The sequence below is a fragment of the Aspergillus aculeatinus genome, assembly GCF_003184765.1.
Source record: "Aspergillus aculeatinus CBS 121060 unplaced genomic scaffold BO66scaffold_8, whole genome shotgun sequence".
NCBI classification, from domain to species: Eukaryota; Fungi; Ascomycota; class Eurotiomycetes; order Eurotiales; family Aspergillaceae; genus Aspergillus; species Aspergillus aculeatinus.
This window is the reverse complement of record NW_020291477.1, coordinates 501,554-528,245: the sequence shown is the minus strand read 5'-3', so window position 1 is coordinate 528,245 and position 26,692 is coordinate 501,554. Positions and strand designations below refer to the sequence as shown.

At 54.9% G+C, this 26,692-nt stretch overlaps 13 protein-coding genes across 13 annotated transcripts; 8 read left to right on the top strand and 5 right to left on the bottom strand.

The window, feature by feature from the left end:
• The first annotated feature begins 270 nt into the window (after positions 1–270).
• BO66DRAFT_237905 (uncharacterized protein) lies at positions 271–685 on the top strand. Its single transcript, XM_025642828.1, has one exon. The coding sequence runs from the start codon at positions 431–433 to the stop codon at positions 647–649; it is 219 nt and encodes a 72-aa protein (XP_025507061.1). The 5' UTR covers positions 271–430; the 3' UTR covers positions 650–685.
• Positions 686–2,267: 1,582 nt separating this feature from the next.
• On the top strand, positions 2,268–3,309 carry BO66DRAFT_315572 (FYVE zinc finger domain-containing protein; the record flags this gene model as incomplete). The annotated part of the gene is made up of 2 exons (XM_025643476.1): positions 2,268–2,705; positions 2,890–3,309. 2 exons carry the CDS (start codon positions 2,268–2,270, stop codon positions 3,307–3,309), a joined length of 858 nt encoding a protein of 285 aa, XP_025507060.1.
• Positions 3,310–3,748: 439 nt separating this feature from the next.
• Positions 3,749–4,875, bottom strand: BO66DRAFT_469015 (GNAT family N-acetyltransferase). Its single transcript, XM_025652693.1, has one exon. It carries the CDS (start codon positions 4,646–4,648, stop codon positions 3,866–3,868), a length of 783 nt encoding a protein of 260 aa, XP_025507059.1. The 5' UTR covers positions 4,649–4,875; the 3' UTR covers positions 3,749–3,865.
• Positions 4,876–5,264: 389 nt separating this feature from the next.
• Positions 5,265–7,210, top strand: BO66DRAFT_367893 (rRNA (cytosine-C5-)-methyltransferase RCM1; the record flags this gene model as incomplete). Its single annotated transcript, XM_025645308.1, has 2 exons — positions 5,265–5,462; positions 5,579–7,210. 2 exons carry the CDS (start codon positions 5,265–5,267, stop codon positions 7,172–7,174), a joined length of 1,794 nt encoding a protein of 597 aa, XP_025507058.1. The 3' UTR covers positions 7,175–7,210.
• BO66DRAFT_389353 (uncharacterized protein) lies at positions 7,161–9,034 on the bottom strand. Its single transcript, XM_025646779.1, has 4 exons — positions 8,599–9,034; positions 8,421–8,546; positions 8,292–8,360; positions 7,161–8,239 (listed from the first exon to the last, which is right to left on the bottom strand). Exons 1-4 carry the CDS (start codon positions 8,738–8,740, stop codon positions 7,236–7,238), a joined length of 1,341 nt encoding a protein of 446 aa, XP_025507057.1. The 5' UTR covers positions 8,741–9,034; the 3' UTR covers positions 7,161–7,235.
• Positions 9,035–10,383: 1,349 nt separating this feature from the next.
• On the top strand, positions 10,384–12,752 carry BO66DRAFT_426618 (long chain fatty alcohol oxidase; the record flags this gene model as incomplete). The annotated part of the gene is made up of 3 exons (XM_025650297.1): positions 10,384–10,763; positions 10,813–11,924; positions 11,980–12,752. Exons 1-3 carry the CDS (start codon positions 10,390–10,392, stop codon positions 12,750–12,752), a joined length of 2,259 nt encoding a protein of 752 aa, XP_025507056.1. The 5' UTR covers positions 10,384–10,389.
• Positions 12,753–13,757: 1,005 nt separating this feature from the next.
• BO66DRAFT_237849 (uncharacterized protein) lies at positions 13,758–14,596 on the top strand. The gene has a single exon (XM_025642827.1). It carries the CDS (start codon positions 13,918–13,920, stop codon positions 14,452–14,454), a length of 537 nt encoding a protein of 178 aa, XP_025507055.1. The 5' UTR covers positions 13,758–13,917; the 3' UTR covers positions 14,455–14,596.
• A 195-nt stretch (positions 14,597–14,791) lies between these two features.
• BO66DRAFT_435662 (F-box domain protein) lies at positions 14,792–15,535 on the bottom strand (the record flags this gene model as incomplete). Its single annotated transcript, XM_025650867.1, has 1 exon — positions 14,792–15,535. One exon carries the CDS (start codon positions 15,533–15,535, stop codon positions 14,792–14,794), a length of 744 nt encoding a protein of 247 aa, XP_025507054.1.
• Positions 15,536–15,640: 105 nt separating this feature from the next.
• Positions 15,641–17,072, bottom strand: BO66DRAFT_389350 (putative voltage-gated K+ channel beta subunit (KCNAB)). Its single transcript, XM_025646778.1, has 5 exons — positions 16,902–17,072; positions 16,818–16,840; positions 16,689–16,755; positions 16,547–16,634; positions 15,641–16,458 (listed from the first exon to the last, which is right to left on the bottom strand). Exons 1-5 carry the CDS (start codon positions 16,994–16,996, stop codon positions 15,682–15,684), a joined length of 1,050 nt encoding a protein of 349 aa, XP_025507053.1. The 5' UTR covers positions 16,997–17,072; the 3' UTR covers positions 15,641–15,681.
• A 547-nt stretch (positions 17,073–17,619) lies between these two features.
• On the top strand, positions 17,620–18,128 carry BO66DRAFT_237779 (uncharacterized protein). The gene has a single exon (XM_025642825.1). It carries the CDS (start codon positions 17,745–17,747, stop codon positions 18,054–18,056), a length of 312 nt encoding a protein of 103 aa, XP_025507052.1. The 5' UTR covers positions 17,620–17,744; the 3' UTR covers positions 18,057–18,128.
• A 929-nt stretch (positions 18,129–19,057) lies between these two features.
• Positions 19,058–21,839, top strand: BO66DRAFT_237782 (Zn(II)2Cys6 transcription factor). Its single transcript, XM_025642826.1, has 4 exons — positions 19,058–19,504; positions 19,614–20,108; positions 20,158–20,638; positions 20,693–21,839. Exons 1-4 carry the CDS (start codon positions 19,155–19,157, stop codon positions 21,554–21,556), a joined length of 2,190 nt encoding a protein of 729 aa, XP_025507051.1. The 5' UTR covers positions 19,058–19,154; the 3' UTR covers positions 21,557–21,839.
• Positions 21,597–24,075, bottom strand: BO66DRAFT_418288 (putative MFS transporter). The gene is made up of 7 exons (XM_025649731.1): positions 23,596–24,075; positions 23,448–23,543; positions 23,112–23,396; positions 22,935–23,060; positions 22,762–22,857; positions 22,184–22,709; positions 21,597–22,067 (listed from the first exon to the last, which is right to left on the bottom strand). Exons 1-7 carry the CDS (start codon positions 23,833–23,835, stop codon positions 21,829–21,831), a joined length of 1,608 nt encoding a protein of 535 aa, XP_025507050.1. The 5' UTR covers positions 23,836–24,075; the 3' UTR covers positions 21,597–21,828.
• Positions 24,076–24,826: 751 nt separating this feature from the next.
• Positions 24,827–26,531, top strand: BO66DRAFT_426614 (TauD/TfdA dioxygenase family protein). The gene is made up of 5 exons (XM_025650296.1): positions 24,827–25,317; positions 25,369–25,463; positions 25,517–25,958; positions 26,040–26,143; positions 26,205–26,531. Exons 1-5 carry the CDS (start codon positions 25,095–25,097, stop codon positions 26,406–26,408), a joined length of 1,068 nt encoding a protein of 355 aa, XP_025507049.1. The 5' UTR covers positions 24,827–25,094; the 3' UTR covers positions 26,409–26,531.
• The last annotated feature ends 161 nt before the right edge of the window (positions 26,532–26,692 follow it).

Below are 26,692 nucleotides of genomic sequence, written 5' to 3'. Positions count from 1 at the left end.
GGGGGGTTGGTGGTGGGTTTGAACTTTGGAGATGGAAAAAAGATGGAACCCCTTCACTTCCATCCATGATCCATCTGAGGACGAGTGGGGAAATAGACAGGAGCAGAGCATGGAGATCGCCTGAAGGGGAAAGTTATCATGCTTGTCGGTTCAGGGTTGATTAACTGGTTGCCACAAGACCGGGATGCATACTTGATTCTCATACCACCGGCTTGATCGATGATTCATCGTGAGAATGTGAGTAACTAATTAGAGGGAGAGGGCAAGAGGCTGATAGGGGGGGATGGGATGGGATGGGATGATTGTAAGAGGCGGTCAAGAAAGAAGACTGGGGGGACACACGGGGAAAGAGAGGAGGGGGAAGAAGGAATTAGATTCGGTTGTCATCATGACTTGACTGCTTCGGAAAAAGAGGACTGGTTGGCAATGGATGCATCCATCCCTGATTGAGCCCTTCCAGTTCCTCAGATCCGACGGATGGCAGAGGAATGAGAAGACTACTTGCTGGTTATCTGGACCAGTCGTCGTCGTACTTTGTCACTTTGGTTGTGAGTCTTCTACTAACTACTCCTGCCTTGCTTGGTGCTTGGGACTTCTATACATGTGCAAGACTACTAGGTACTCCGTACAACCAGTTGTCAGCCAGTGATGTTATTATAGTCAAGGACGGATGGATATACTCATGCTGATAGAACAAGTAACAGTTGCATCCGATCAGTTCCAGGTTGACTAGTTGACTATCCATCCGTCCCTTCATCTCAGGGCCATCCTCGGTAAAAAGCCGTGCTGGTTTAGGAATAGTGTGGTTGGCATGCTTCCGATCGGGAGGGCACATACTGAGCCCTCTGAGAGTGTAGCCAGTAGGTTGTTTGGTATGTTACAACCTCTGCAGTGATGTACAGTCCACCTGGTATCAGGTGCAGTATCACTCTCAGGGGGTAATTCTTACTTTGGGTCTTCTTCCCTCCCCCTCCCCCTCCCCTCCCCTTTCCTACTTCCCCGGGAGGGGGTGGTCAGCGTCAGATTTGCAGATATTCTTTTCTGCAGGCGCCTGTATATTATCCGACTGGGGATTGATGCCATTGATTGGCATGTATGTATGTATGTATGTACTCGAAGTATGGTGAGTCCGATGTGGATGATGAATAGGGTAATTCTGACGGGAAAGAGTCGCCTCCAACGGCTCCACCGGCTGCTGTTTCTTCGGGACTTTCTAGCCTCAACCTTTTATCGAGTAAAAAGCCACCAAAAAGATGCTGATCCCTCCCCTCCCCTCCCTCTACTCTCTTCTCCCCCAATGGTAATCTCGCCGCCGACTTTCGTTTAGCTTACCCGCCTGTTGAATTTATTTTATTTTATTACATTTATTTATTTTAATTTGATTTTATGTTTTCCTGGTAAATTAAATTATTTTGGTACTTCCACCCGCTAGCGTGCATCTCCACAAGGCAGGCATGGCAAAATGTTAAACTAAAGAGAGAGAGAGAGAGAGACAAGAGAGACACAGCAAGAGACAGTGAAAGAGAGCAGTCGCAGTCCGTCCGTCCAAACAGAGCCACCTTAATAATAAATTAATTTCCCATCTCCAACCCGCAGAATACAAAACACCCAGAACTATATTAGTATCCGGGTTATCCCCCTCCCCTTCGCTCTCCGGATTTGAAGTGTTACTTCCCAACTGCACTGGTGATAGTGCTGGATACATAATACCAATACCACCTCCTTCCAAGTTTATTTGATCAACTTGATCTCTGGTTACTACACTTCTATACCACTACTACTACTACTACTACTACTACTACTACTACTACCACCACCACCACCACCAAACCAAACCCAATTTTATCCACAACCGGTCTCGTCTTAGCATCTGTCTATCAGCGCTTATCCTCAGATTGCCTTCGTCATAGCGAACTCTATCAACCCGCGTCTCCTGCTTGCCACTGCGATGCTTCTTTGGTTCCAGCCAGCTTCTCTGTCGAAAACCGTGTGCTCGATCTAAACTCACTACCAACCCTTAACATCACTCAACATCATCATCTGGATCATCTCCCGTCCTTGTCATTACCATCACCCGAAACCGTCAAGATCTCTCCATACTTAATTACCTCCCATCCTCTCGGTTCTTGATAACCCCTGAAAGCGCCTTTTGTTGTTTTCATATCCATCTCGTGCATTTTCTCTCCTCTCCACCGCCTTCTGTCATATCAACTTCTCAACCTTAATCACATTTCCGAAACTTGTGGTGATATCATAAGCTCCCCGAAATGGCCACCCACGTTGTTACCTCCACTACCACTTCTCCCGTTCTCGCGGGTAACCAAATCTCCCTCTACGGTCAACCCACCCCTATCAGCTCCGCCGATACCACCGCCAACAACTCCCCGGCCTCGCCTCAGCAGCAGTACCTTCCGCTCCACAGCAAGCAGCTTCGTCCATTGAAGGGTCCTCTGTATGTCCCCGCTGCTTTGCGCCCCAACAACGACCACGCTACTCAGAAAGCCTCTCCGCCTTCTCCTCCCCGCAGTGTCCACGGCTCCTTGGACAGCCTGACTGAGGGCGAGATCGGCGTCCCGGCTACTCGTCGCTCCACCATGGAAAGCTACAGCAGTGGCTCGACTGTCAGCAAGCTGGCTGAGGATGAGTGGATGAAGAAAGAAGACCTTGGCGAGGTGACCGGCCAGCCTACTCGTGAACACTGGAAAGTGAGTATCTCTCCCCCTTTTTCTGTCTGGGTGGGCGATCGGTTGTCTTATAAAGTCACTATGGCGTGCCTGCGGCGCACTGTCGCGCAAGGCGTGCCATTGCGAATCATCGCGTGATCGGCATGACGCCATCGCACCCCTGCATCATCCGCTCGAACTTAAGCTAACAACGATCTTCCTCCAGGCCGACTCTGCTTCTCCCAACTGCGATTCTCCCACCTGTCGCTCTTCCTTCGGCATCTTCCTGCGTCGCCACCACTGTCGCCATTGCGGCCATGTCTTCTGCTCCTCCCACACCCCCTATGTCGTCCCTCTCGATCAGAATGCCCGCTTCCACCCCGAGGGTGTCCCGTCGCGTGCCTGCGATCTCTGCTGGAGCGCGTATTCGCGCTGGGAGGAATCGCGCACTGAGCGCCTCAACAAGATCCAGACCCAGATCGATGCGCAGACCGGTACCGTTGGCGAAGCCGACCGCGCTGTCTCCCTGGCCACCAAGCCCTCGCCGGTCGAGAGCCTCAAGGCCGCTGCATTGAACGGTGTCCCTGGTCAATCCACCGAGATCGCGGCCAGCGTCCCTCGCGGCTGGAACTGGAGCACTTTCTGAAACGACCACGACTTCACGCATTAATGAACATGCCCATACACGAGGGGTTGTCGGCTTCCACAATGATCCATGCTGACCGACGCCCACTTCGCTTCACTTCACTTCGTACATACCTGTTTTAGAACATGCCTTTTCTCTGCTGTCGTCTTTTCGGATCCATTTTTCGGTGTTACTGTGCGGAGTTTCGGAAGACCTTGTGTTGCTTTGGTTTTTGTCTTGTGGTGTTTACTTCCTTTCTAATGATCGTCAAAGAGGCGGAGGTGTTGGTCTTCAATCTGCTTGTCTCCTTATGCTTAGGATACCCCGTCATGTTGTTACGAGCGGCGATCTCTTTTTTTCCTTGCTTCATGGTACGGTGTTTATCAACCCGACCTTCCAATACACACGAGTTAGATCTCAACAAGAATGAACAATATCCAAGAATTTTATTTTCTACTTCGTTGTAAACTCTTGCTGTACACCCCACACCCTTTTATAAAGGAACATCTACAAACTCCTACTCCATCGTAAACTCTCGCTGTACACACCACTCCCTCTGCAAGGAACCGCTCCATGCCTACTCCAGAACAAGCCTCCTCCACATCCCCAAATGCTCAATCTCATTCTCATCCCACCTCCCCATCCCCTCGTCCGTCACAAACCCACACCGCTCATACATCTTCTCCACCTGCGTCTGCGCATGCACCAACACCAATCCATTCCACAACGGGCGCGCCACCACCACCCCCGCCCCATCCTTTCCTGGTTCTTGCGCGGCAGCAAACGCCGCAGATGCAGCAGCAGCATCAATCTCCCGCGCATGCTCCCTCGCCCACGCCAACGCCGTCTCCACCACCGCCCGCCCCAGCCCGTACCCCCTATACTCGCGCAGCACCGCCACCCGCGTCAACTTGATGTAGGGTTCGGGTTGTTGTTGTGCTTGCTCCGCCGGCGCACCATCCCCATTCCCCGTTCCGTTGTGATGCTCGTGGACGTTCGGCGGCGGAACGAGCCGGATCGTCGCGACCGGGATGCGATCGCTGCTTTCCGGTGCGTCTGGTTGAGGAGGTTCTTGGACAGTGGGGTTTGCCCCGGCGCGAGCGGGGGCAGGGGAGGTTGACTCCGGGGTCTGGTCGTGGTAAACCACCCAATGCCAGCTGCGGCCGTCGTCGGCGTCGATCTCCTCCTCGGCGCTGCAGTGCTGTTCGTCGATGAAGACTTTCTGGCGGATGGTGAGGGCGTCCGTTAGGAGGCGCGGGTTGGTCGGTGGGTTTGGGGTGGCGCGGGTGGGGAGGGTGAATTTTGGGGTCTGGTTGGGGGACGGCGGGGGGAGGAGGTGTGTTGTGAATTGGGAGGGCATTGTTGCTTGTGTTTGTGGTTTGGTTGGTTGAGGAGAAGTTCTGGAGGCCGCGGGTGTTGGGACTTTTTCTTTCGGGGTGGGGGATTGGAGAGGCTTGGGGTGGTGGAGGTGGGTGTTGCGGACTTGGTGGGTTTTATGCTGAAGAGAAGAGAAGGGAAGGGGCTTGTTTGAGGGTGAAGGAGGGTGAGAGTGAGAGTGGGATGAAGTGAGTCAGTGCTCACTGCTGCTGCCCCCCGTAATCGGGAGAATTGTCTGCAAACTGCTAAGTCGGATGCAGGTGCGGGCGGAGATGCGGAGCGGAGGTGATAAGGTCGGTCACCTCCGGATTTTGGGCTGGGGGTTGCGTTGGGGTTGGGGTTCTCCCTGGACTTTTCTTCATGATTGTCTTTTACCATGATAATTGCATCTGGTGTATTGAACTACCAGAATCTATTTGGAAAGAGAAAAAATGAATCAGCAGGTCCTTGCGGTTAAGTAGGAACTACATGGGCCGCGGAGTAAGTCCAGTATACAAACCCCAAACAAACAATGCAAACACCAAAATTTCTCCAGCATCGCCCTTCCTCATCCCAGCACCCTCCATTTTTAATGGTCGAATCATCCCCTGAGCAAAGAGATGTCCCTCTACTACGACGCGGTGGGCATCCTCACAGGCCCCGCCACCGGCGGCTCCTTCAAATCCCGCCTCTACAACGCCCGCTCCCTCAAGGCCTCGCCCGCGCAGATCTACGCCCTGATCATCGAAGCCTCCAAATGGGATCTCCTCCTCAAAGAGGTTATCGAGAAGGCGGGGATCCTGAAGCTGGAACCTAAGGTAGGACCCCTTCTCCTGCTATGAATTATTTGGCAAATTTGCCGCGCGTGCTTTTGTGTCCTTAGTGTCTGCGACTGTTTACAAGATGAGTATAACTGACGCCACCACTGCAAAAGTTAACCCCCCTCCTCGCCCTCCTCCTCGTCCACGACCACCTCCTCGCCAAATCCGGCATCGCCGCCAAAGCCACCCACCCGCTCCGCCAGGCGATCGAGCGCCACAAGGCCCGCCTGCGCGGGGAATTCACCAAGGCGCGCGTGCGCCGCGGATGCGCCACCCTCGACGCCCTGCGCGAAGCCATCCGCTGCGAGAAGGTCGTCGCGGCCGGCGGGGATCCTGCGGTTGCTGCGACAGCAGTCTACCCGCGCTGGGTGCGGGTCAACAACGTGCGGACGACGCTGGCCGAGCAACTCGCCACCACATTCAAGGGGTATGAGGTTGTGGGGTCGCTGGTGGAGCTTGGGGGCATCGTGTCCAAAAAGGCGGCGCTCACGGCCGGTAAAAAGATCTATCTGGATCAGCATGTACCCGATCTGGTGGCCGTGGCGCAGGGGGTGGATTTGACGGTCACCCCGGCTTATAAGCGCGGGGAGATCATTCTGCAGGATAAGGCGTCGTGTTTTCCGGCGTATTTGCTGGTCGGGGATGGGAGGTGGGAGGGCGGGGAGTTGTTGGATGGGTGTGCCGCCCCGGGGAATAAGACGACGCATATGGCTTCGTTGCTTTGCAAGCATCCCCTTGGGGAGGGGCAGAGGAAGAGGAAGAGGGTGTGGTCTATGGATCAGTCGCAGGTCCGCGCCAAGACGCTTCAGAAGATGGTGGCCACGGCGGGGGCGGATGCTTTGGTGACGGTGTTGCCGGGGCAAGATTTCCTGGCGCTGGATCCGGAGGAGGAGCGCTTCGAGGGCGTGACGGGCTTGCTGCTCGATCCGAGTTGTTCGGGGAGTGGGATTCTGGGGAGAGATGATGTGCCGACGCTAGTTTTGCCGGAGGTGGGTGGTAATGATGGAAGGAATGAGAGGCAGCATGGGAAGAAGAGGAAGCGGAGACAGGATGATGAGGAGGGCCGGGAGGAGAGGAAACTCCCGGACGCAGAGGAGGAGGAGGCCGCCCTGGCGGAGGACGAGAACGATCTGCCTGCTAATGGGCATATGGGCCCTGAGCGGCTGCAGAAGCTCTCTAATCTACAGACGAGGATCGTGGAGCATGCCTTGCACTTCCCGGCGGCGACGAGGGTCTCGTATAGTACGTGCTCGGTGCATATGGTGGAGAACGAGGCGGTCGTGGCCAGGATCCTGGCGTCGGATGTGGCGAAGAGACGCGGGTGGAGGATCATGCGGAGGGATGAGCAGCCGGAGGGGATGCGGAAGTGGAAGCATCGTGGGGTGCGGAGTGAGAAGCCTGCTGCAGGTGGTGCTGCTCAAGTCGAGGTGGGCGATCTCGGTCTCTCGGATGAGGTGCTGGAGGGTTGTCTGCGCTGTTGGCCTGGGGATGACGAAGGCACCGGCGGCTTCTTCATTGCAGGGTTTGTGCGCGATGGAGACGATGAGGTCGTGGCTGAGGCTGAAAGCGCCAATGGCCATGTCGAGGACGATCAAGTGCATCAAGACAGTGATGCACAAGATCCCGACGAGTCGGATTCAAATGACGAGGCTCAAGATGACGAAAACGAAGACAACAGCGAGGGTGAATGGGCGGGGTTCTCTGATTAGATGTATATAGGAGCTCTAACTACCTCATCCAGATAGGTACAGTGCAGATAATCATAGTACCTCATGCAATCGCCGAGGACCCTAAGAATGGTCGACTCCGATTGCGAACGGTCTCCTGGGTATATACATCCAACTGGACCGCCCTCAGAAGAAAGTCCAGACTACCCTGATTCACGCTGGGCCGCACGCAGATCCGCCATTGGCCGTTGCGCACGACCCAGACCCGGCTGTTGGAGGGCTCCTCCACCCTTCTCCGCTTGTTTGGGGTCTCCTGCGACGAACTGTCTGCGGCGCCTGGGGTCGAGTACCCTACAACATCCCGGTAACTCGTCTGCTCCCCGTCCACCGTCAGACTCGTATCGGGGCCCATCACGAACCAGATCTGCTCGTCCTGGATCGCGACGTCGTCCAGCTCCGCGAGCTTCTTGCTCGCCACGATCTGCAGCAGACTCGTCACCCGGGATTTGGTGAGGTTCAGGAAGGTAGGGTGTTTGGTCGTCAGGTCGAGGATGGTGCTCTCGTCGCCGATTTCGACGATCAGGTCGTACTTCTTCTCATCGAGGAACGGCCGCGAGTACCGCACCCAGCTGCTGTCGCAGGCATTGGCGCCCTGTTCGAGGTGGACACCGGACCGGCGCACGTCCTCGAGCCGGATGATGATCTCGTCGCGCCCCAGGATTGGATTGAAGCTGATGTGGTGGGGGATGATCTTCTGCTCCAGGCCGCGCAGGTGGAAGTAGCGACAGTCCCGCAGGAGCTCCGCGCGGTGCTCCTCGTTTCGGATTCGCAGGGGGTAGCCCCGCAGGAGGTGGAGAAGCTGCGCGAAGACTTCCCCGGAACGGTTCGGTACGCTGGGGGGTGTGATGGCTGGGGGCCGGAGGAGACCGTGGCGTTCGAGTCCTGGGAACACTTCGACGGGCGACGCGAAGAAGGCGGCGAACCCCAACGTGAAGAAATTCGGCGAGTCGCCTGGACCGGAGAAGATGTCGCGGGGAATCTGGAAGTTGCGATCGCCGATCTGGATGAAGATTTGTGACTCGAATAGCTGGGAGATTAAGCGTGGTACTGCGACCGTTAGCATGTGGATATCTCCAAACCAGGGAGTGGGCCGACGCACAGCTATAGAATTGAGCATCGGCGAAGAACTTGACGAATTGGGACCCGTCTGTGGGCTGAATGTGGTATCCTATCCTCCGCAACCAGTCAATATTTGCGCAGTCGCAATCACATTAAGTATCGGTCCTACCCTGCAAATGTTTGGCGATCTCTTTAAACGTGGTCGGGTCGCGATCGATGTATAGGGTGCGGATGTTGGGATTGTCGCCGTTTTGGCGGATTTGCTCTTCGAAGAAGTGGGAGAAGTAGGACGGAGCTTCGGAGGTTTAGAGAGGGTTCGTGAGTTGGGGACTATCTGGCAGACTGACCATCAGACGCAATGGATGCCCCAGACAGACGAAATAGCTCCGTCCCGATCTGTATGGAGAAAACCCTCTCGGGCGGAAGGTTGGATTTGGGGCTGCGCCGCATCGACGGGCTGATCATTGCCCGCCCAGAGTCGCTCGACATTGTAGCCTTTTGTTATTGTATGGGTTGAGCTTGCAGAAGAGTTGTAGAATGCCGGAGATTCTGGGAGGGATGGATCTTTGGACGCGATAAGGGACGTGGTCATCGGCGGGGATGGAGAGGTGGGCACGAATTGCAATTGTCGGGTCGGGGCAATTGCGCAGATCGGTCGCACGGTGCAGAAGAGGCGCAAGAAAGGTCAAGAGTTTGAAGGAAATATGCGTTGAATCGCAGGATCACATCATGGCTAGTGAAACATCGGCAGCTGAGATGCTAATCGCATGGCATGGCATGGCATGGCATGGCATTTTGGGTGAGATTGTGAGATTGCGATCGCAGACAAACGGTGCAAACCACGGTGATTGGGGGTGGGGCGGACGATTCCCCATTGAGCTTAGTTTAAATCTACCTCGGTTCTTGTCCGGGGAAGACATGCGCTCACTTTCAGTACGAGGTATGGATCAATTGAATCCTTCAATTGGTATGTATCTCTATCATTGATATGGATCTATGTGAAAAGTCGGCAAGAATACCTACCTAGTAGAAGATGGAAACGCTCGTACAACTGCCAGTCCATCTGCACCTACTAGTTACCCTTCAGCAATGGAAAGTCTCCCTATGGTTAGGGATTTAGAACTCTGGGTTCTTTGGCCCCTGAAGTGACTGAGACTCGAGTCAGATCGATCAAGCGAATTCATCAAGGATAGATGGAGTACAGCGGGCGAAGTAGAGCACAGCACTGCCTAGGCAGTCTATGTGTGTATACGGTGGATACTGTGTGTACAGTACGTAGGCCAGTCACGGGCTCGGGAACTCTAGCGGTTCATGCGGAGGATGAATCACTCATCCATCATGGTTCAGATTCTCTCAATTCTCTCGACCTGATAAGCTCACTCTCAACCATGGCACGCATACGAACTCGGACTTCAGTTCGCATTGCAAAACCCCGGAATCCCCATCCAAACCCAGCCGAGGTCCCGCGGCTTCGCGCGGGGGTGGATGGATCTGTCTGCCTTAAACCTCGCCCGTCCATAGCGCAACGCTCTGATAGACCTTCTTCGCGGCATTCAGCTCAATTCACGTGGTGTCATTGAATTAACTCGGCTTCACCAGTTTCCCCGCACTCAAGAGCACCAGAGTTTCATTCTCACATCGTTAGTATGGGTCCGCATGTCGATCGTATACAGCCGACCCACTCGCTCCCTCCTTCAAGTTCCCACTTCCCACCCACCACTCGCTCGAGATTGTCGGCCCATTTTCTAGCTCTGGCCCTTAGACTTAATTATGGAGCCTTGGGATTGCTCTTAGGAAGAGCTCTTATTGCTCGGTAGTACCTGAGCCCGAACCTCGACCTCGGACGCCGTGGACACATTCCACTCTCCTTCCTTGAAAGACCCCCCTCTTCCTTCCGCCTCGTTCCTACTCCTTTGGTGCCACTTGCCGTTTCCAAAGTAGCAAGCGAAGGAAGCCACGCTGAGGGCCCAGAAGCCTTAAACACCAGAGTCTCAAGTTCTTGTCTTCAACGATCCTGACTTCTGTCACCACCATACACCTTGCGTGTTCTTCTATCGCCATCTGACTATCTCTATAACTCATCGTTATTCCTCTACCATTCTCCTAATCAAACACACGACGACCGCACAACCATCACCATGGCTGCTGAGAACACAGAGCAACGTGTCCCACTGGATGTTGCCCTTCCTGCTGTACCCACTCGAGCGGTTTTCACCTCGACACAATGGAGGACCCTTCTGGCTCTAGCTGACACCGTGATTCCGTCCATCCGCTCCCCTGTCGCCTACAAGTCCAAGGCGACCAAGATTGTTACATCCCAGGAGATGGAGCGAGCTCGTACAACCATAACCTCCAAGATCCCTGGTCCTGATGCGGCTACGATTGCCGGTCAGTATCTCCGGGAGTCTGCCTCCTCTAATAACACGTTTCGGGAGGGACTGCAACGTCTGTTCTCGGTATATGTCCACGACGAGGGATTGAACGGCATTAAGTTTATTCTGAATGCCCTGAAGTATGTATCATCGGCGTCCGAAAGGCTCGTGAGCTAACACGTTCTACAGTACACGACCTGGCTCCCTCCTTCTAACAGGATCAGTGGTCCTGATTCGAGATCAGCCTGTGGACGTGCGCGAAGCCATCTTCCGCAGCTGGGAGACCGCCCGAATCAAACCACTTCGAGCTATCTACCGGGCTCTATCCACCATCTTCAAGAAGACTTGGATTACATTTAGCCCAACGCTGAACCTAGCCATCGGTTTTCCTCGGGTTCCAGTCCATGGGAAACCTGCGGATGGCTTCAAGTATGAATTCTTGCAGTTCCCTCCGAGTGAGGATCTTGAAATCATCGAAACAGACGTTGTCATTGTCGGGAGTGGCTGTGGTGGGAGTGTCGCGGCGAAGAATCTCACCGAGGCGGGATACAAGGTGATTGTTGTGGATAAGTCGTATTACTACTCGTCTGACCACTTTCCAATGGCCGCGAACGAGGGTTTTATCAGCATGTTTGAGGGAGGAGGCGGCATCGTCACTGACGACGGATGTACGGCTATTCTGGCAGGGTCCAACTGGGGTGGCGGTGGCACAGTCAACTGGTCCGCTGCGTTGCAGACACAAGGATACGTGCGTGAGGAGTGGGCGAACAATGGACTTCCATTCTTCACTAGCCAAGAGTACCAAAAGTGCTTGGATCGTGTCTGCGACCGGATGGGTGTGGGAAGTGATCATACCGAGCACAACAAAGCCAATCGCCTCATCCTTGAGGGAGCTCGCCGATTGGGCTATTCCGCTAAGTCGGTGCCCCAGAACACAGGTCATGGCCCGCATTACTGCGGCTACTGTACTCTGGGCTGCCACACATGTGGGAAGAAAGGTCCCACGGAGACATTCCTCGCCGACGCCTCTCGGGGAGGGGCTACGTTCATCGAAGGATTCCGCGCGGACAAGATTTTGTTCGAAGAAAAGCCATATGGAACGGTGGCTTCGGGCGTGGAGGGGACTTGGACCTCAAGAGATTCGTACCTGGGGGCGTCGGGTATTGGTGCGGTAAAGCGAAAAGTGGTCATCAATGCAAAACGCGTGGTAGTGTCCTGTGGGTCTTTGCAAAGCCCTCTGCTTCTCAAGCGGAGCGGGCTGAAGAACTCACAAATCGGTCGCAATCTTCACCTTCATCCCGGTATGCTATTATTCATTGAAGGTTTCTCGGAAGGCTAGCTAACTTGTACTTCCAGTGATTGTTGCGGGTGCCGTCCTCAATGAAGAGGTTCGACCTTGGGAAGGATCTGCACTGACTACTGTCGTCAACGAATTCGAGAATCTCGATCGAAAAGGCTACGGCGTCAAGATTGAGGCTCTGTCCATGCTGCCTTCCGCCTACCTTCCCCTCTTCCCTTGGCGTGGTGGACTCGACTATAAGATATGGGTGCTTAATTTGCCCCGGACGGTTGGGTTCATCACACTCACTCGGGACCGAGACGGTGGACGAGTGTACCCGGATCCGGTTGATGGGAGATGTCGCATTGACTATACGGTGTCTGCCTATGACCGTAAGCATATGCTTGAGGCACTTGCTGGCACTGCCAAGATTGCTTTCGTTGCTGGCGCCAAGGAATTCCATACGACCTGGCGAGAGCTGACTCCATACATCCGACCTGAGATGACACCTTCTGAAGCTGCGGAAGGCACCAACAACGCGTCCTTCCAAGCGTGGCTTGCTGATATGCGCGCTCATAAGGTCCCATTTGAGCCCGAGCGGACACAGTTTGCCAGCGCCCACCAGATGGGAACTTGTCGGATGGGTGCTAGTCCCAAGACCAGTGTGGTTGACCCGGACTGTCAAGTGTGGGAGACTCAGGGCTTGTATGTGGTGGATGCATCAGTGTTCCCTAGTGCCAGCGGTGTCAATCCCATGATCACTAATATGGCGATCGCTGACTGGGCTAGTCGGAACATTGCCAAATCCCTGGGAGACAGTCGTGAGACGCACCCGATGGCCCGGCTGTAGCTGAAGTGACCTCTGTTATATGGGACTGGTTTGCGGATTAGCGTGTGTGTTCTTGGGGCTGGACCCTGCTTTATTCTTATGTTTCATGTTTGATAACCGTTGCATAAAAGGTAAAGCTCAGTGTTGAGTTTGCAAAACTATCCTCAAGTGACAAACCGCGTGGTGGTGTCCTAGAGTTTCATGTACATGTTATGAATGAGAAGTTCTTTCTCTCCGGATAGTCCAACGCTTGCTAGCGAAAGGTATATCTCGTAATCTACTGGTAGTACTTAGGATGCTTAAGCGTGCAGGAGGAGACGGGAAGTCGGACAGAACCTGATACATTGCAGTTGAGGGCTCTACTGGAAGTGATCCAAACAACGGGGAAGCGATAGTCTATCGATGGTCAGTGTGAAGGCTATGACAAGGCAACGCTCACCTCATCCTTCCACTTCACTCTCTCATTTTCACCTCCACATCTCCACCTTCTTCTGTATTTACTGTTTTTCTTCTTTACCTCTGCAAGTACAACCAACTATGCCCCACCAGCAAATGCCTGCGTCCTACCCAGGAGACACCTGCACGATGATCACATCGACAGATGAGTTTGTGTTTGCTGACTCTGCCTATGAGTCCGATTCAGCATCCCAGGGTTCGAACAAGCACACTCGCGGGGCTACGCGTGCTCGCTTTTACCCAGACACACCCACCTGGACTGGTTATCTCTGGTGGCTGTTGACTTGTATCATCTCTGTGCTGACCTCTCTACTCTGGCTACTTTTATGCAAGAACCACCTCGCTCCTCAGAACTGGTAGGGTCATTTCTTGTCTTCGAGGAGCTCGCTAATGTGTCATTAAAGGACTAGCTCGCGCCCCCAGATCGTCCTCAACCGCGAGACATCCCGAAGAATCCTGACCCCTCTTTTTCTGTTGCTCGCAGCCTCGCAAGCGGGGCATGGAGAATTTCTGACTGGCAGGGTTACTGTGTGTGAAGAGTTTGGGGTTGATCTTGCTCGGATCCTGAACGAATACAACCAGTTGCCTATCCCGCTCGACACGACGCATCAGTTATGTGTGCAGATCGACGCAGTCTTGCGGACGCTGGGCCGTAGCAAGAACAAGTGAGTTACATCCATCATCCATCTTCAGAGTAATACAGTAACATCCCCCTTAATATCTTTGCGTCATGCAGAATCGCCTACACCCTAGCCACCGCCATCCTCGTCAAATCCACCTGCTCCCTCCTGCATCTCGACCAGTGCTGGGACATCGCCGGCCTCCTGAGCTCGATCGTGGCCGTCCTCCTCGCCGCAGCCGCCGACTACTCCGCCATGGACGAGGCCACCGCTGCCGAACTAGTGGACATGCACCCCGCAACATACAAGGACATCATGGCCCACGCGCTCCGGGACCGCGGTCTGGGGTATTCTTCTATCCTTCCGGTGGCGGTCCCCTGCACCACCAACGGTGGTGGCAGCGGAGTCCTCAGCGCAGACGACAAGCTCGAGGAGTTCGTGATCCAGGACTTCGTTGCGTCCGGCACCACCGCCGCGGTGCAGGATATCCACGTCACCTGGTACCGCAACAACCGGACGGTGGTGCGGCTCCTGCCGCCGGGCCAGCAGGATACGCGGACCACCTCCGGGGAGGCGCAGGCGTTTCGGTTCTTCGATGGCGTCGGGTATCTCGTGTCGTTTGGGACGGGGTATCTGGCGGAGTTTAGTATGGAGGAGGAGGATGAGATGGCGGGGGGCATTGTGCGGGCGTGGGAGGAGGGGAGGTTTATGGAAGAGAGGATGGTGCTGGGGGTGAGCTCGATTGAGAAGGGGGTGGAGTATGTGAGTTTGTATGTTGATGTTGATGTTGCTGCTGAGGATGAGGCGGTTGAGATCAAGGGGGCGTTGGATGGGTTTCTGTAGCTGTTTACTCTTGTAAGTAGGATAGGTGAAGTGTGCTTTCGTGGGTATCTAACTTGAATCCCAAGTTGACTTAACATCCTCCCCACCAGTTGAATTTGATACCAAACTCAACCTCCCCATTTCGTCATGAGAAACATGCGACTACAAACACCCCTCACACCCCAAATCCCTCCCCATGCGCATCCCGATACTCTGCTCCTCCTCCCACCCAACCTGCAAATGCTGCTGCAATCCCCGCCTTTTATCTGCTGGGGACGACGGAACCACCCGCCTCAACCCCCGACACCGCCCACAGAACACCATCCACACCCCTTGCACGCGCACCAGATCCCCATATCCGTACCGCGCTTCGCTGCGCGGTGCTTGTGCTTGTGCCGGACCTTCAGCTTGCCGTCCTCCACCATTCTCCCGAACCCCCAGGTCCCCATCTCGAGGACAGACCCCACACTCCAGACAGAACCGCTTCGCGCGCTCCCGCTCCGCCCCGAACCGGCCCCGGCCCCGCCGCACCATCCGGTCCGCAAAGTGCGTCGCCCGCCGTAGCCGCAGACAGTACCGGCAGGCGTAGAGGTCGTGGGCGATGGCGAGGGGGTCGAGTTCTGCGGCGAGGAGCTCGGCGTGCGTGGGGTGGGGGAGGAGGGCGTGGAAGTAGTGGTTTGTTTGGGCGAGGTGGGTCCGCGAGAGGTCGGGGGGAGCCGGGAGGTGCGTGGCGATTTGGAGGTGGAGTTCCGGGGGGAGTTTGCTCATAGTCATGGGGTAGCTTGGGTTGGGTAGGTTGGGTTTTGTAGACTGTGTGTTGTAGACTGTGGAGGTGGAGGTGTAGGTGTAGTTGTAGTGGTTGCTTGGGAGAGGGTTGTTTGTTGGGGTGTAGTGATGTGATGTCATTTGCGTAGGGTGAGGGGTCCTTGACACGTGCTTTGTTGTGCTCGTCTACGGGGTATGTTTACCGGGTTAAAAACTTCAGGGGTTTGGGAAAAGTGAATTCAGTTCATTAGGTACCGCAGTTGATAAGCTCATACTCAGTAACGTTACTAGTCCTGTCGCGCTGGGTCCTGCTCGGGCGCATTCCGCAGATACTCATCGATCTCCGCCATCACCTCCGGCGTCAACCGCGGCAGCAGCTTCAGACTCTCCACATTGTCCACGATCTGCTCCGGCCGCGACGCCCCCGTGATCACCGACGAGACGTTCTCGTTCTTCAGGCACCACGCCAGCGCCAGCTGCGACAGCTTCACGCCCAGCTTGTCCGCCAGCCCCTGCAGCCCCTGCACCGTGCGGATCGTGCCCGCCCACTCGTTCTCCCACTCGCTGCGCACGTAGTTGGCGTACTTGTCGTTGCTCTCGGCGAACCGCGACCCCGGCGGCGGCTGCGTCGTGGCCTCGTTGTACTTGCCGCTCAGCAGCCCCATCTTCAGCGGCGAGAACACGGTCAGCCCGATCCCGCAGCGCGCGTACAGCCGCTGGAACTGGCCTTCGACCTTCTGGCGCGTCAGCATGTTGTACTGCGGCTGCTCGACGACGGGCGCGATCAGCCCCAGCGCCCGCGCGATCCCGCACGCCTCGCTGATCTCGTCCGCCGACCACTCCGACGTGCCCCAGTAGAACGCCCACCCCTTCTCGATCACGTGGTTGAACGCCCGCACCGTCTCCTCCATCGGCGTCAGCCGGTCCGGCCGGTGCGCGTAGATGATGTCCACGTACTCCAGCTGCAGCCGCTCCAGCGACGCCCGCGTCCCCTCCACGATGTGTTTCCGGGAGAGGCCATGGTTGTTGATCAGGATCTCGCCGTTGGCGAGGCCCCAGTTTAGCTGTCCACCGGCCACTAGACGTTAGCGGATGGTTCCTCTGTCGCTGGTGGTAGTTATGTAGTCGTGTCAAGGAACGGAACGGACGCACCTTGGTGCTGATGACGAGATCGCTGCGCTTCCAGCCGAATTTCTTGATCGCTTGGCCCATGACGATCTCGGATTGACCGCCCGCGTAGCTGCGCTTGATTAGCTTGCGTCTTGTGATTTGCGGCCGGGAGGGAAAGGGCTACCTCTCCGCGGTGTCGAAGAAGTTGATCCCACAGTCGTAGGCTTGCTTCATGCATTGGAAGGTGATTTCTGTCAAGCCCCGTCGTTAGTCCCGCTGTCCAGCACTTGAGGTTCAACTCAAGAAGTAGTACCATTATCCACGTGGCCTCCGAAACTGCCAACAAGTCGAAACATCAGTAAGATTGTCCTGCTCCGACGGTCATGCAACAACTCACGTCAACCATCCTCCCAACCCCAGCGCGGAGACATGCAGCCCGGAGTTGCCTACCCGGCGGTAGAGCATGTCTTTGTTCTTGTTCGGCCACGCCATGGTGTACAGTACAGTACTTTGTTGATGTAGAAAGAGAGAGAATCGTCCAATTCAGTAGGCAAGCCCCCGCGCGAGGGGGGGGGGGGGGGGCTGCGGTACCAATTTATCTGTACCTAGTCCGACTGCGACGGGCCATTGCGTGCGCTGGAATCCCTCGGGGTATCGGCCATTGGTCTGTCGATAGTTGCACAACTGCAGCGGTGGAGCCTTTGAGTCCAATCACACTGACATATGCAGAGGGCAGCTTGAGGCGCAAGAGGCGTCGGAGGTTTGCTCGGAGGGTCTCGTTGTTTAGTTTGGGGGGGAAGAGTTCTAGACCCACCCGGGCCTAGTGGGGGTGCATGGCCCAGAAGGGATTAGTTGGGTTTTGTCTGTCTTTGCCGTGCGTGATACATAAGTCTTTGTGGAAGCTTTAGGCTGGCTTCTTGGATTTACGTTGCTTGCTACGGCCATACGCCTTTGATTCTTCTCCCTCTGTAGAAAGGAAAGCGTGCGCATTTCATGAATATCTGTTTTCGAGGGGTTACGCAGAGACCCATGCTGACAAAAATATATTCTAGTAACCTACCCTCGCTTACTCGGACATGCATGAGGGCCTGAGAAACTGCAGTATGGTCGAAGTGGACAATCCTGGAGCCATAACAGACCGAATGAATGCTTCTTGCCCTTGTCAACTGCGTCACTGACACGGAGATGCCATGAGGAAGAAAATGACACCAATGTCTTCGCAAATTGGCATGCATCGCTCATGGAAACGGTTCTTTGCTGTGGCAGAGATGTCGCCAGGATAGACCGGCAGCATATCTCCGCAAGTCTCTCAGTCTCTGGCTACATCATTCTCTTGGCGGGAATTGTATACAGTGCCACTGGTTCGCCTGGACTTTTGAAATTTCTGACACTTCTTCAGTTTGGGTCAGATCGTAATAAGTCGCCTGACTTCACTGTCCTTCAAGCTGGAAGGAGGAGCAAACACATGTTACCAGGCTGGAAGGAGGCAAGGATGGAAAAACTAAGTCATAGAAATCAGGGACTCGAAAGGTATAAGCACCAAGCAAGCTGAAAGACGGTCAGGATATAATGATATAAATCCTTCTTCTTAGACTAAGAATACAATCATGTTAGTGGCATGTAAACAGCAGTGGTTTCGGTTCGTTTACATACCTGTTATTCCTTCTAGTTTCCTTGCTTATCATATTGGGCACTTGTGATCCAGGTCTGAGTTGAATCCTAGACCGTGGAGACATTTCTGTTAGCAGTACTCGCGGTTTGGCCACCTGCTCTGATTAGGTGGGTTTTATGAAGCCGTCGATTGTCACGTACACTGCCGCATTCTCTGGTCGATACTTGAAAAAGAGGAAGAAAGTAGACGTGCTAAACAGCCGGTGGATTTAGCTGTTCTCGCCCAGGTCTGCGCGTTGCCTCTCATGCTGCAGCAAGCGCCTTTAAAAACTCCATGTTTAGTGAGAAGGCGGCAAGCGAGAGAAGAGAGACGGGAAAAGACTTCGAAATTCCATGACGACAGACACATTTAAATCATAACGCTTGACTGTTGTGTTATCCGAGGCCAATGTTGCGGAGTAAGTGGGATGATCTGGGGTACTCTTGGGGGAGTAGGGTTTGCAAGGTTTGCATCTCGATCACGAGCTGTGCACAGTGTTTACAACTTCAAATTGGCTCATTCCTCATACCGCTGGTACTGGTTTCCGAATAGCATCGCATCGATGCCTACATCGATGCTGTGTTAACATCTCACCTGTTCCTCGAAATGCACCTAGTGGGTCCATGCAATGGCGTGCCCCATGGAGTCGAAGGCGCAATCGTCTGCCTGCCCCTTATCGATTGCCGGCCGTTGGATCCATCCATCACTTTTGTCAACAATCACCTTGCGATCGACGAAACCGTGGACGGTGGACACAATCCCATTGCCACGGTCATCGGCTACGAAGCAGAAGGGCTACGCTGACCGGGATTTACCGCGATCGCACAGGGCCTTGCCTCGCTTCGAGCTGCATCTGCCAAGCAACCTCTCATGGCTTGCCCCGCAAAAACGTCGACATGATCGCTCGGCCGTCAACATTGTGACAATTCCTCGTCCGTGCCACCTGCTACGACCCCAAGATTTCTGGCTAGGTCATGCATTCGACTCGAATCGTGCCTGATGCATGCGACTGCAACTGCAACTGCCACGGCACCCACAAGCAAGATGTCTTCCAGAGCCGGAATCACCAAGAAGGCCTGTGATGGATGCAAGATCCGAAAGATCAAATGCGGCGGGGGCCAGCCATGCCAGTCCTGCTTCAATGCGCGCATCAAGTGCACCTATATCCGTGTGCAGCAGCCTCGCGGTCCTCAGAAACTGCGCGCGACCACCAAATTCCTCATCGATCAAGCGCAAAGAGGCTTGGAAATGCAGAATGCACTACCCTCGGCTCCAGTGAGAGGGGAAGTGCTCGAAGCCGACCACGCGCTTCGCAACCCCGCAATGTGCGAAACCCAACACAGCTCGAGGTATGCTGCCTTTTGCATCCAAGCGCATCGCGTTTATTCCGCTGCTTTGCGTTTCGCAGTACTACCGACGTACGCCAAAGTCTAACATTTTAATCATGTGAGCATCTAGATCTCGAATTCCGATCAATGTCCTCGCATCCCCGCTGTACATCTATCATGTTCGCATGTATCCGGTCTGGCCTATTGTCGATGTCGAAAAGGTCCTGGCGACGTTGCAGCAAGATGTAGAGGAGAAGGAGCATGAAACGTACGCCCTTGCAACTGCAGTAGCTGCCGCCACCATCGCCCAGTTACGGCTTGGACAAAATTCAGAGCCGGAAAAATCTCTGAGTGCGGAGAATCTTGCGCTCGAGAGCATGCGAGCACGACGGCTGTACGACTATCGCTCGAGGCTCAATCTAAACAATGTGCGCACCGCTTTTTTTCTGCATGTCTACTACGAGAACCAACAGTCGGGGGCGAGTGAGTCGTTACTCTATCTGCGAGAGGCTATCACCTTGGCACAAATGATGTCCCTCCACCGAGAAGCTTCGTATATGGGACTGCCAGCGGAGGAGCAACAACTGCGTCGGCGCGTGCTATGGTTGCTATTCGTCACAGAACGGTGAGATTTTCCAGCATCCGCAAGCGAACCGTGTCTGATTTCCATGCAGGGGAGTCTGCATCCTCCACAAGTTACCCGTTATTCTGAAAACGAACGTCTCCACTCCAGCACTCGACACGAGCGATGAACCACAAGTTCTCCCCGCTTTCCTCAAATTGCTCAACCTTTTTCGCTTGTTTGAGCAGTCCCGGATGTTCGATCTCATTGAAGACGACAACGTCGGAAGAGACACGATTTCGGATGAGGTGCAGGGCGTGGATGCAAGATTTCTACGGCTGCTGCAGGAGAATCTTCAGGACGGATCAGCATTATTAGACCACATATCGGATGTACAAAAGGCCGACCTGTGCGTGACGCGACACTGGATGCGGATGATACTCTGGAAGTTCTCTTTCAAGCAGGGTTTGCAGGGTTCACCTTCGTCCCAATGGCCGAACTCTCCTTCGTTCCCCGTGTTAGTAGCGAAGGAGCTTCTGAACATAGTCTCCCAGCTTCCACGAACGGCGATTGAAGCCCACGGCCTCGGTATGGTATGTGCAGTACATCCACCGACATCTAGAGCAGGCTCACTAAAACATCCGCAGGAACTCAAGCTCTATGAGATCGCCAGCTCACTAGCCGACGCTGTAATCAATCTGGCCATGCTGCCACGAGCCCCAGTCTGGGATGGAGAAAGCCGCCCCAGCAGCATCCTGGCTCGACTCCACTCGATTCTCTCCACCTTCCGCGGCGGCGGCAATAAAGAACTAGCGGAGCTACTGTATAAGAAAATGGCGGATGCGCAGTCTAGCAGTGGACCTGCATTACCGCCGCCGATACGCGAGGTCCACACGCCAGTTAGACGTAAAGCCACCCCCCGCGCAGACATCAACGGTGGGGACAGCCCAGCCGCCGAACTGCCTGCATCGACCCTAGAAGACGTCCTCACGAGTACTGCCGATCCCACGGCTCCAAACACCGTGGCTGATTGGACCGCCGCGGACGACCTATACCAAGCTGCTACCACTACTGCGTTTCAGACCCCTGACCACAACCGTGCTCCTCACGGCGTGATGCCGGAGGAGCCAAGCGACATTAGTGCCCAGCACGCTCTCCACTCCTTAGGAGACCTGGCGCCCTCTAACTTGTTTGGGCCGTCCTTCTCCGCGGGACTGGGCTATGCAGCTGCCGCGGCCGCGGCCGCGTACGCCTACGACCCATACCTAGTCGGCATCCCCAACGCCCAATCTCCGCTGCTATTGGAGGAGGGCAGAGAGCCACGACTGGGCGGGGGTCCCTCGTGGTCCCCGTCTCTGCCGTCGGAGTCGGTGGAGATGTGGGTAGGCGATTTCATGGCTCAAACCGGCGGCGGGGCGATTCAGTCTGTGCCGTCGGAGCATTACTTCTGCATGACCGGGGACTACTTGCCGGAGCCACCACCCTTGTCAAGATCAAGCTTCCCAGCTTGAGTTTTGCCATATGTATATTCCTCGAACCCGTATAACGACGAATGACACGTATATTATGAGTTAATATAAGATGAAACGAAAAAGACTCCCCATTCGCTTTCTCATTAGTCAGTAACAACAACCAGGGAGGCCAAAAAGAAACCTTTGGAACCTATACAACCAGATCAAACCATCCCCCCTCAGCAGATTAATAATCCCAAGCAAGAAGCAGTCTTCCCGACACAAAGCAAACAAGCCCCCAAACACAGGATGCATACCCAGCTGCCCAGTGGCTAGTATTTGAACCGGAAATCAAGCCGCTTGTTCCCTTCGCGCTCGCGCGCCGCCGTGTCCGCCTGGTAGAGCACGCGCTCCTCGGCCGACATGAGGGCCCACTTGCGCTCCTTCTGCCGGTTGAGGTGGCGGAGGTACTCGCGCTGGGCCACGAAGACGGCCATGGAGAAGACGCAGAGGGCGACCAGGACCTTGTCGCCGGTGTAGTAGTAGGGGGAGTCGTTGGAGCGGTAAATTTCTATGCCACAGTCATTAGCAAGAGTTCCGTGCCGTACCCAGTATCGCACTCGTTTCAGGAAGGAGGTTTTTTTTTTCTGCGCCTCTTTTTCTTTTTTCTGAAAGGAAGAAACTCACGCGACGAAATAATCGACCCAACCTGCACGATAACATTGTATGTGGCGGCGGTGATGGCGCGCTTCTTCACGTCGAAGGTATTCTCGGAGATCCAGGCGGAGACGATCGGGTGGAAGTAGGGGTACCCCGAGATCAGCGTGGTGATGGTGAAGCGGGCCCAGTTGTAGCCACCCGCCGGCAGGCACAGCAGGGCGATCAGCAGCGGCAGGGACCAGAATTCCCCGAACAGGCTGTGCCACGTCCGGTCGCCGAAGTACTCGCTGCTCTTGCACAGGGCCAGCATCAGGATGATCTGCAGCGCCGCGGAGGGGATCGAGAGCATGTTGGACTCGAAGGTGGTGAAGCCCAGGCGCTTCAGGGTCAGGGAGAGGTAGCTGGAGACCGGGCTTTGGGGGATGTAGGCCACTAGGCCGATCAGATACAGACCCCACATGGAGGGGTCTTTCCAGGCGGAGATGATGTCGTGCAGGGTCGCGGATTCATTGATGTGCGTTAGGCCTTTGGAGGGGTCGTCGCGGAGGAGGCGCTTGGGGTGGTTTAGTGGGGGGTATTTTTTTATTTGGGGGGTTGGGACGTACGTTGATCATGATTACTTCTTCTCGTTCGGTGTACCAGTTTCTCGGGCAGAGGAGGCTGCTCGTGTTGGTGGGCGAGCTGGGGAGGTAGAAGAGGCTCTGTTTGTGGGGTTAGTTGTTCGGTTTCTGTTTGTGGGCGTTGTGGGTTTGGGAAAGAGAAGGGAAGGAATGCGTACAAGGAATCCGATGGCAAAGGTGATGAGGCCGTCGATCAGGAAAAGCCAGAACCAGCCCGGTTTGCCCTGCACGCCACGCATCTCGAGAATACCCGCCGCCAGCAGCGACGAAATGATACGGGCAACCTAGTTCCGTGGTTAGTTGAGTTTCATTTGGGGGTGAGTTGCGGTTCGTACGTTAAGCGTGGACCAGAAGAATCCCAGGCGCACGGAGAGCTCCTTCGTCTTGTAGAAGTAGGTCGCAAACAAGATGGTGCCGGGGATAAAACCACCTTCAAAAGCCCCGATGAGTGCGCGCGTCACGTAGAAGGCAGCCCGGTTGGTCATCCATGCTTGCGCCCAGGATACAGTACTCCAGCAAATCATCATCACGGGGAGAACCCGCTTGAACCCGTATCTCTTGATGAGCAGCTGGACGGGGAACTCTGCGGACAAGAAGCACACTAATTGGATAGTGGTTCCCTGCAGAAATTAGAAAGGCGTGTCTGTATGCTGGGGCGTGTAGGCTCTCACATTGTTGTAGTCGTTACTCGACATGTTCAGATCGACCAGCAGGTTGTCTGTCAGCGCATTTGATAAGTTGCCACGGTCCAGTTGGAGACCAAAGAACTATTCATGTCAGCGAACGTCCGCCATTCGATCGATATTGCAGCAAATGTACCATGATACAGAGAGCTGTGAGTAGATACAGATCGGTTTTCCAGATCACTCGTCTCTCCTCTTGTTCGGTCCAGGTAGCGGTGGGATCGAATCGGTGAAAGCCTTCATACGACTCATGGGGAGGCACGACGCCAGCGAGGTGTTCCTGTCCGACCTCGATCGACACCTTCGAGGACTGCGTGTCTTCGACATCGTGGGCTTTGATGGAGGAGCCCTTGAACCCCGTTTCGATGTCCGTCATGATGTCTCTCTGACAGGCCACGCCTTGCTGCTAAGAACGCAGAATCTCAAGGAACTCGAGATAATGGGCGGGGACAAAAAACCTCTAGGGCTGGATGGTCTTCCATGGCCAAGGACTTATATACCATCGAAGTTCGAGGCGTTGGATAAAGGATAATTAATTCTCTGATGTCGTTATTCGCAATGGCCATCGACAACGGGCCTTTGCTTGAGCCAACCACAGACATGGTGTTATTGTTACAGCCGTGTGTATGCATGCCCTGAATCCAGAATCGGACTAAGAGAATTGCACAAAACGGATCGCCGAGCACATCATCGCCGCCAGGGAACCCCAGGCGGTGCGCTAGCCACTTTTCTCGCGGAAAACCAAAGCTTTTCGCCAATAGCCTCTTTCTCCGTCTGATTCCGAGGGCAAGAAGAATAGAGCTGGGCTGAAGAAAAATAAATAAATAAATAAACGTTGAAACGGTGCATACTTGTTGAGGCGGACTGTTAAACCCCACAGTTCACGGTGGCCGGTTGAAGAGGTTCTTGGGCGTAGGATTCCCCGGATATTCCTTTGCTTGTAAGTTGTCAACGCACTGTCACCGCAGTCATTCCCAATTGTTATCTGAGCGTAGTCTGCCATGCTCCCCAGGTTTCGGAGCATTGCTGTTTGTAGATGAAGCACATGCACACCATTTCGAACGGCGGACTCCGTTGACAGCTTCTATTCGCTGATGATGGTGGTGGTGTTTGGCGAGACTCAGAAATGGCAGAACACGGACCAAGAAGCCCTCCGAGAATTTCGCCGACGCCCCGCCGACAGCCATCCCGCTGGCCGCTGATTGGCGTCACCCAGAGGCAAACCAATCGGGCATGCTTAATGCGGGGAAATTGAGGGCGATGGGCCCACGAGGGACTTGACTCGTATGTGCACTATGTGGCCCTGGAACCGTACGGAAGATGCCATAAGGAAACTCCGCGGAAGATAACTAGCCAGTGCCTGTAAGAGAGGGTTCGCGTCGCGAGGTTGACGGGTTGTCGCCATTCGCACTGCATGACCCGTAGCCCTCCACCACGGTGGGGACGAGTCGTTGACAACATACCACTGCGATCGCTGCTGCAGAGTCGACGGGGACGTATTTCGTCGGCTATCGTAGCTCATATAAAGAGTCGGGAAGCTTATCAGATCCCTTCGTCGGTTCTGCCACAAGCACAGTCCTGTTTTGTGTGCCCATTCACCTCACACCAGCCTCTGTAACAGCCAGAACCGTCACCATGCCTGCTGTCGTTGAGAACGCCCCGGCTTCGACTATCAGAGGCGGCCATGAGCAGTCCCGACCGCGCATCTCCGAACCACTGCAGTATTCCGGGTCTCTGGACTCGTATGCCCGGCAAGACCTGACGCCGGTCATTGGTCGCGAGTACAAAGGCCTTCAGGTGGCTGAGATCTTGAAGTCGGAGCAATGCGATCAGATCATCAAGGATCTCGCAGTAACAAGTATGACATGATTTCCGAAAGTTTCGAATACGCTGATGCTGACGGGAACAGTCTCAAGCCGAGGGGTTGTATTCCTGCGTGATCAAGATGTGACACCGCAGCAGATGCGCGAGTTTGGAGAGAAGCTGACACACCTGGCCGGATGCGTAAGTACAAGATGTACCTCCCAAAAACACCTGACTGACCGCCCCCATCACAGCCCGAGTCATCCGGCCTGCACATCCACCCCCTGACAGAAGAAGGCAGCGAGCTAGGCGACCAGATCAGCGTGATCAGCAGCGAGAAGCAGAAGAAGGGCGGCGGCCTCACGCACCAACTCAGCGACACGAGCCGCTTCGCCTCCGTGGGCTGGCACAGCGACATCAGCTTCGAGCCCGTCCCCTCCGACTACGCCATGCTGAAGATCCACACGCTCCCAGAGACGGGCGGCGACACCCTCTGGGCGTCAGGCTATGAGATCTACGATCGCCTGTCGCCCGCCATGGCGGGGATGCTGGAGGGGCTGACGGCGACGCACGACGCGACCTTCTTCCACGACGAGGCGCGGCGGTTGGGCAATCCGTTGCGGAAGGGAATTCGAGGCTCGCCCCTCAACCAGGGCGAAGCGCTGACGGCCGTCCATCCTGTCATTCGCACGAATCGTAAGTTTCCTCCCCATCAGTTTCCCCTGGGTATCTGTGTTTCAAGTTTTGTGATCTCGACTTCTAACTTTGCGTCAATAGCTGTCACTGGCTGGAAGTCCGTGTATGTGAACAAAGGCTTCACGAAGCGCATCAACGGGGTCACCAAGGATGAATCCGACGTGTTGCTCGCCTATCTGTTCAATGTGAGTGTGGACGACAGACGACTTTAAATGTGGGCCGGTTGACTGACTGGTTTGTTCCTAGCTCATTACCCAAAACCACGACGCGCAGGTTCGCTTCCGGTGGAATAAGAATGATTTGGCCGTCTGGGATAACCGATCGACCTGGCACTGTGCCACGTATGACTACGCCGAGGCTCGGGCTGGCGACCGGGTCTGCAGTCTGGGTGAAGCACCCTATCTCGATACTCGCTCGAGGTCGAGGAAGCAGGCCTTGGGGGAGGCTTGATGCGGTGGGCTGCGGTGTCCATCGGTAACGCTATAATGAATCATAAATATATCAATATAATCTTCAGAGACGTTTTAGGCTTCAGGGCTTGTAGTCTTTGTTGCAGAGAAGTGGCGCATCTACGGACGTATCACATAAAGGCTGAGGGGAAATAGGTTAAACTCAATATAGATTTCAAAAATGTAAATAGAGGCTTCCAGAGCCTATCCATAGATACAATATCTATCTAGCTAATGAAGATCACAGATATGCAAGTTCAGATCATCTCCCACATGCTTGCTTAT

Bases quoted from the DNA above. Each gene is read 5' to 3' on its own strand.
- BO66DRAFT_237905 (XM_025642828.1), top strand. From the start codon at position 431: ATGCATCCATCCCTGATTGAGCCCTTCCAGTTCCTCAGATCCGACGGA.
- BO66DRAFT_469015 (XM_025652693.1), bottom strand. From the start codon at position 4,648: ATGCCCTCCCAATTCACAACACACCTCCTCCCCCCGCCGTCCCCCAAC.
- BO66DRAFT_389353 (XM_025646779.1), bottom strand. From the start codon at position 8,740: ATGTCGAGCGACTCTGGGCGGGCAATGATCAGCCCGTCGATGCGGCGC. The intron at 8,547-8,598 runs GTCAGTCTGCCA...AAACCTCCGAAG, and splicing joins GGCATCCATTGCGTCTGATG to CTCCGTCCTACTTCTCCCAC. The intron at 8,240-8,291 runs GTGCGTCGGCCC...TAACGGTCGCAG, and splicing joins CGATGCTCAATTCTATAGCT to TACCACGCTTAATCTCCCAG.
- BO66DRAFT_237849 (XM_025642827.1), top strand. From the start codon at position 13,918: ATGCAGAATCGCCTACACCCTAGCCACCGCCATCCTCGTCAAATCCAC.
- BO66DRAFT_389350 (XM_025646778.1), bottom strand. From the start codon at position 16,996: ATGGCGTGGCCGAACAAGAACAAAGACATGCTCTACCGCCGGGTAGGC. The intron at 16,841-16,901 runs GTGAGTTGTTGC...ACTTGTTGGCAG, and splicing joins GGGTTGGGAGGATGGTTGAC to TTTCGGAGGCCACGTGGATA. The intron at 16,756-16,817 runs GTACTACTTCTT...GGGGCTTGACAG, and splicing joins CGGAGGCCACGTGGATAATG to AAATCACCTTCCAATGCATG.
- BO66DRAFT_237779 (XM_025642825.1), top strand. From the start codon at position 17,745: ATGGAAACGGTTCTTTGCTGTGGCAGAGATGTCGCCAGGATAGACCGG.
- BO66DRAFT_237782 (XM_025642826.1), top strand. From the start codon at position 19,155: ATGCATGCGACTGCAACTGCAACTGCCACGGCACCCACAAGCAAGATG. The intron at 19,505-19,613 runs GTATGCTGCCTT...GTGAGCATCTAG, and splicing joins GAAACCCAACACAGCTCGAG to ATCTCGAATTCCGATCAATG. The intron at 20,109-20,157 runs GTGAGATTTTCC...ATTTCCATGCAG, and splicing joins TTGCTATTCGTCACAGAACG to GGGAGTCTGCATCCTCCACA.
- BO66DRAFT_418288 (XM_025649731.1), bottom strand. From the start codon at position 23,835: ATGACGGACATCGAAACGGGGTTCAAGGGCTCCTCCATCAAAGCCCAC. The intron at 23,397-23,447 runs GTGAGAGCCTAC...TAATTTCTGCAG, and splicing joins CGAGTAACGACTACAACAAT to GGAACCACTATCCAATTAGT. The intron at 22,710-22,761 runs GTACGTCCCAAC...AACCACCCCAAG, and splicing joins AAGAAGTAATCATGATCAAC to CGCCTCCTCCGCGACGACCC.
- BO66DRAFT_426614 (XM_025650296.1), top strand. From the start codon at position 25,095: ATGCCTGCTGTCGTTGAGAACGCCCCGGCTTCGACTATCAGAGGCGGC. The intron at 25,464-25,516 runs GTAAGTACAAGA...CCCCCATCACAG, and splicing joins TGACACACCTGGCCGGATGC to CCCGAGTCATCCGGCCTGCA. The intron at 25,959-26,039 runs GTAAGTTTCCTC...TTGCGTCAATAG, and splicing joins TCCTGTCATTCGCACGAATC to CTGTCACTGGCTGGAAGTCC.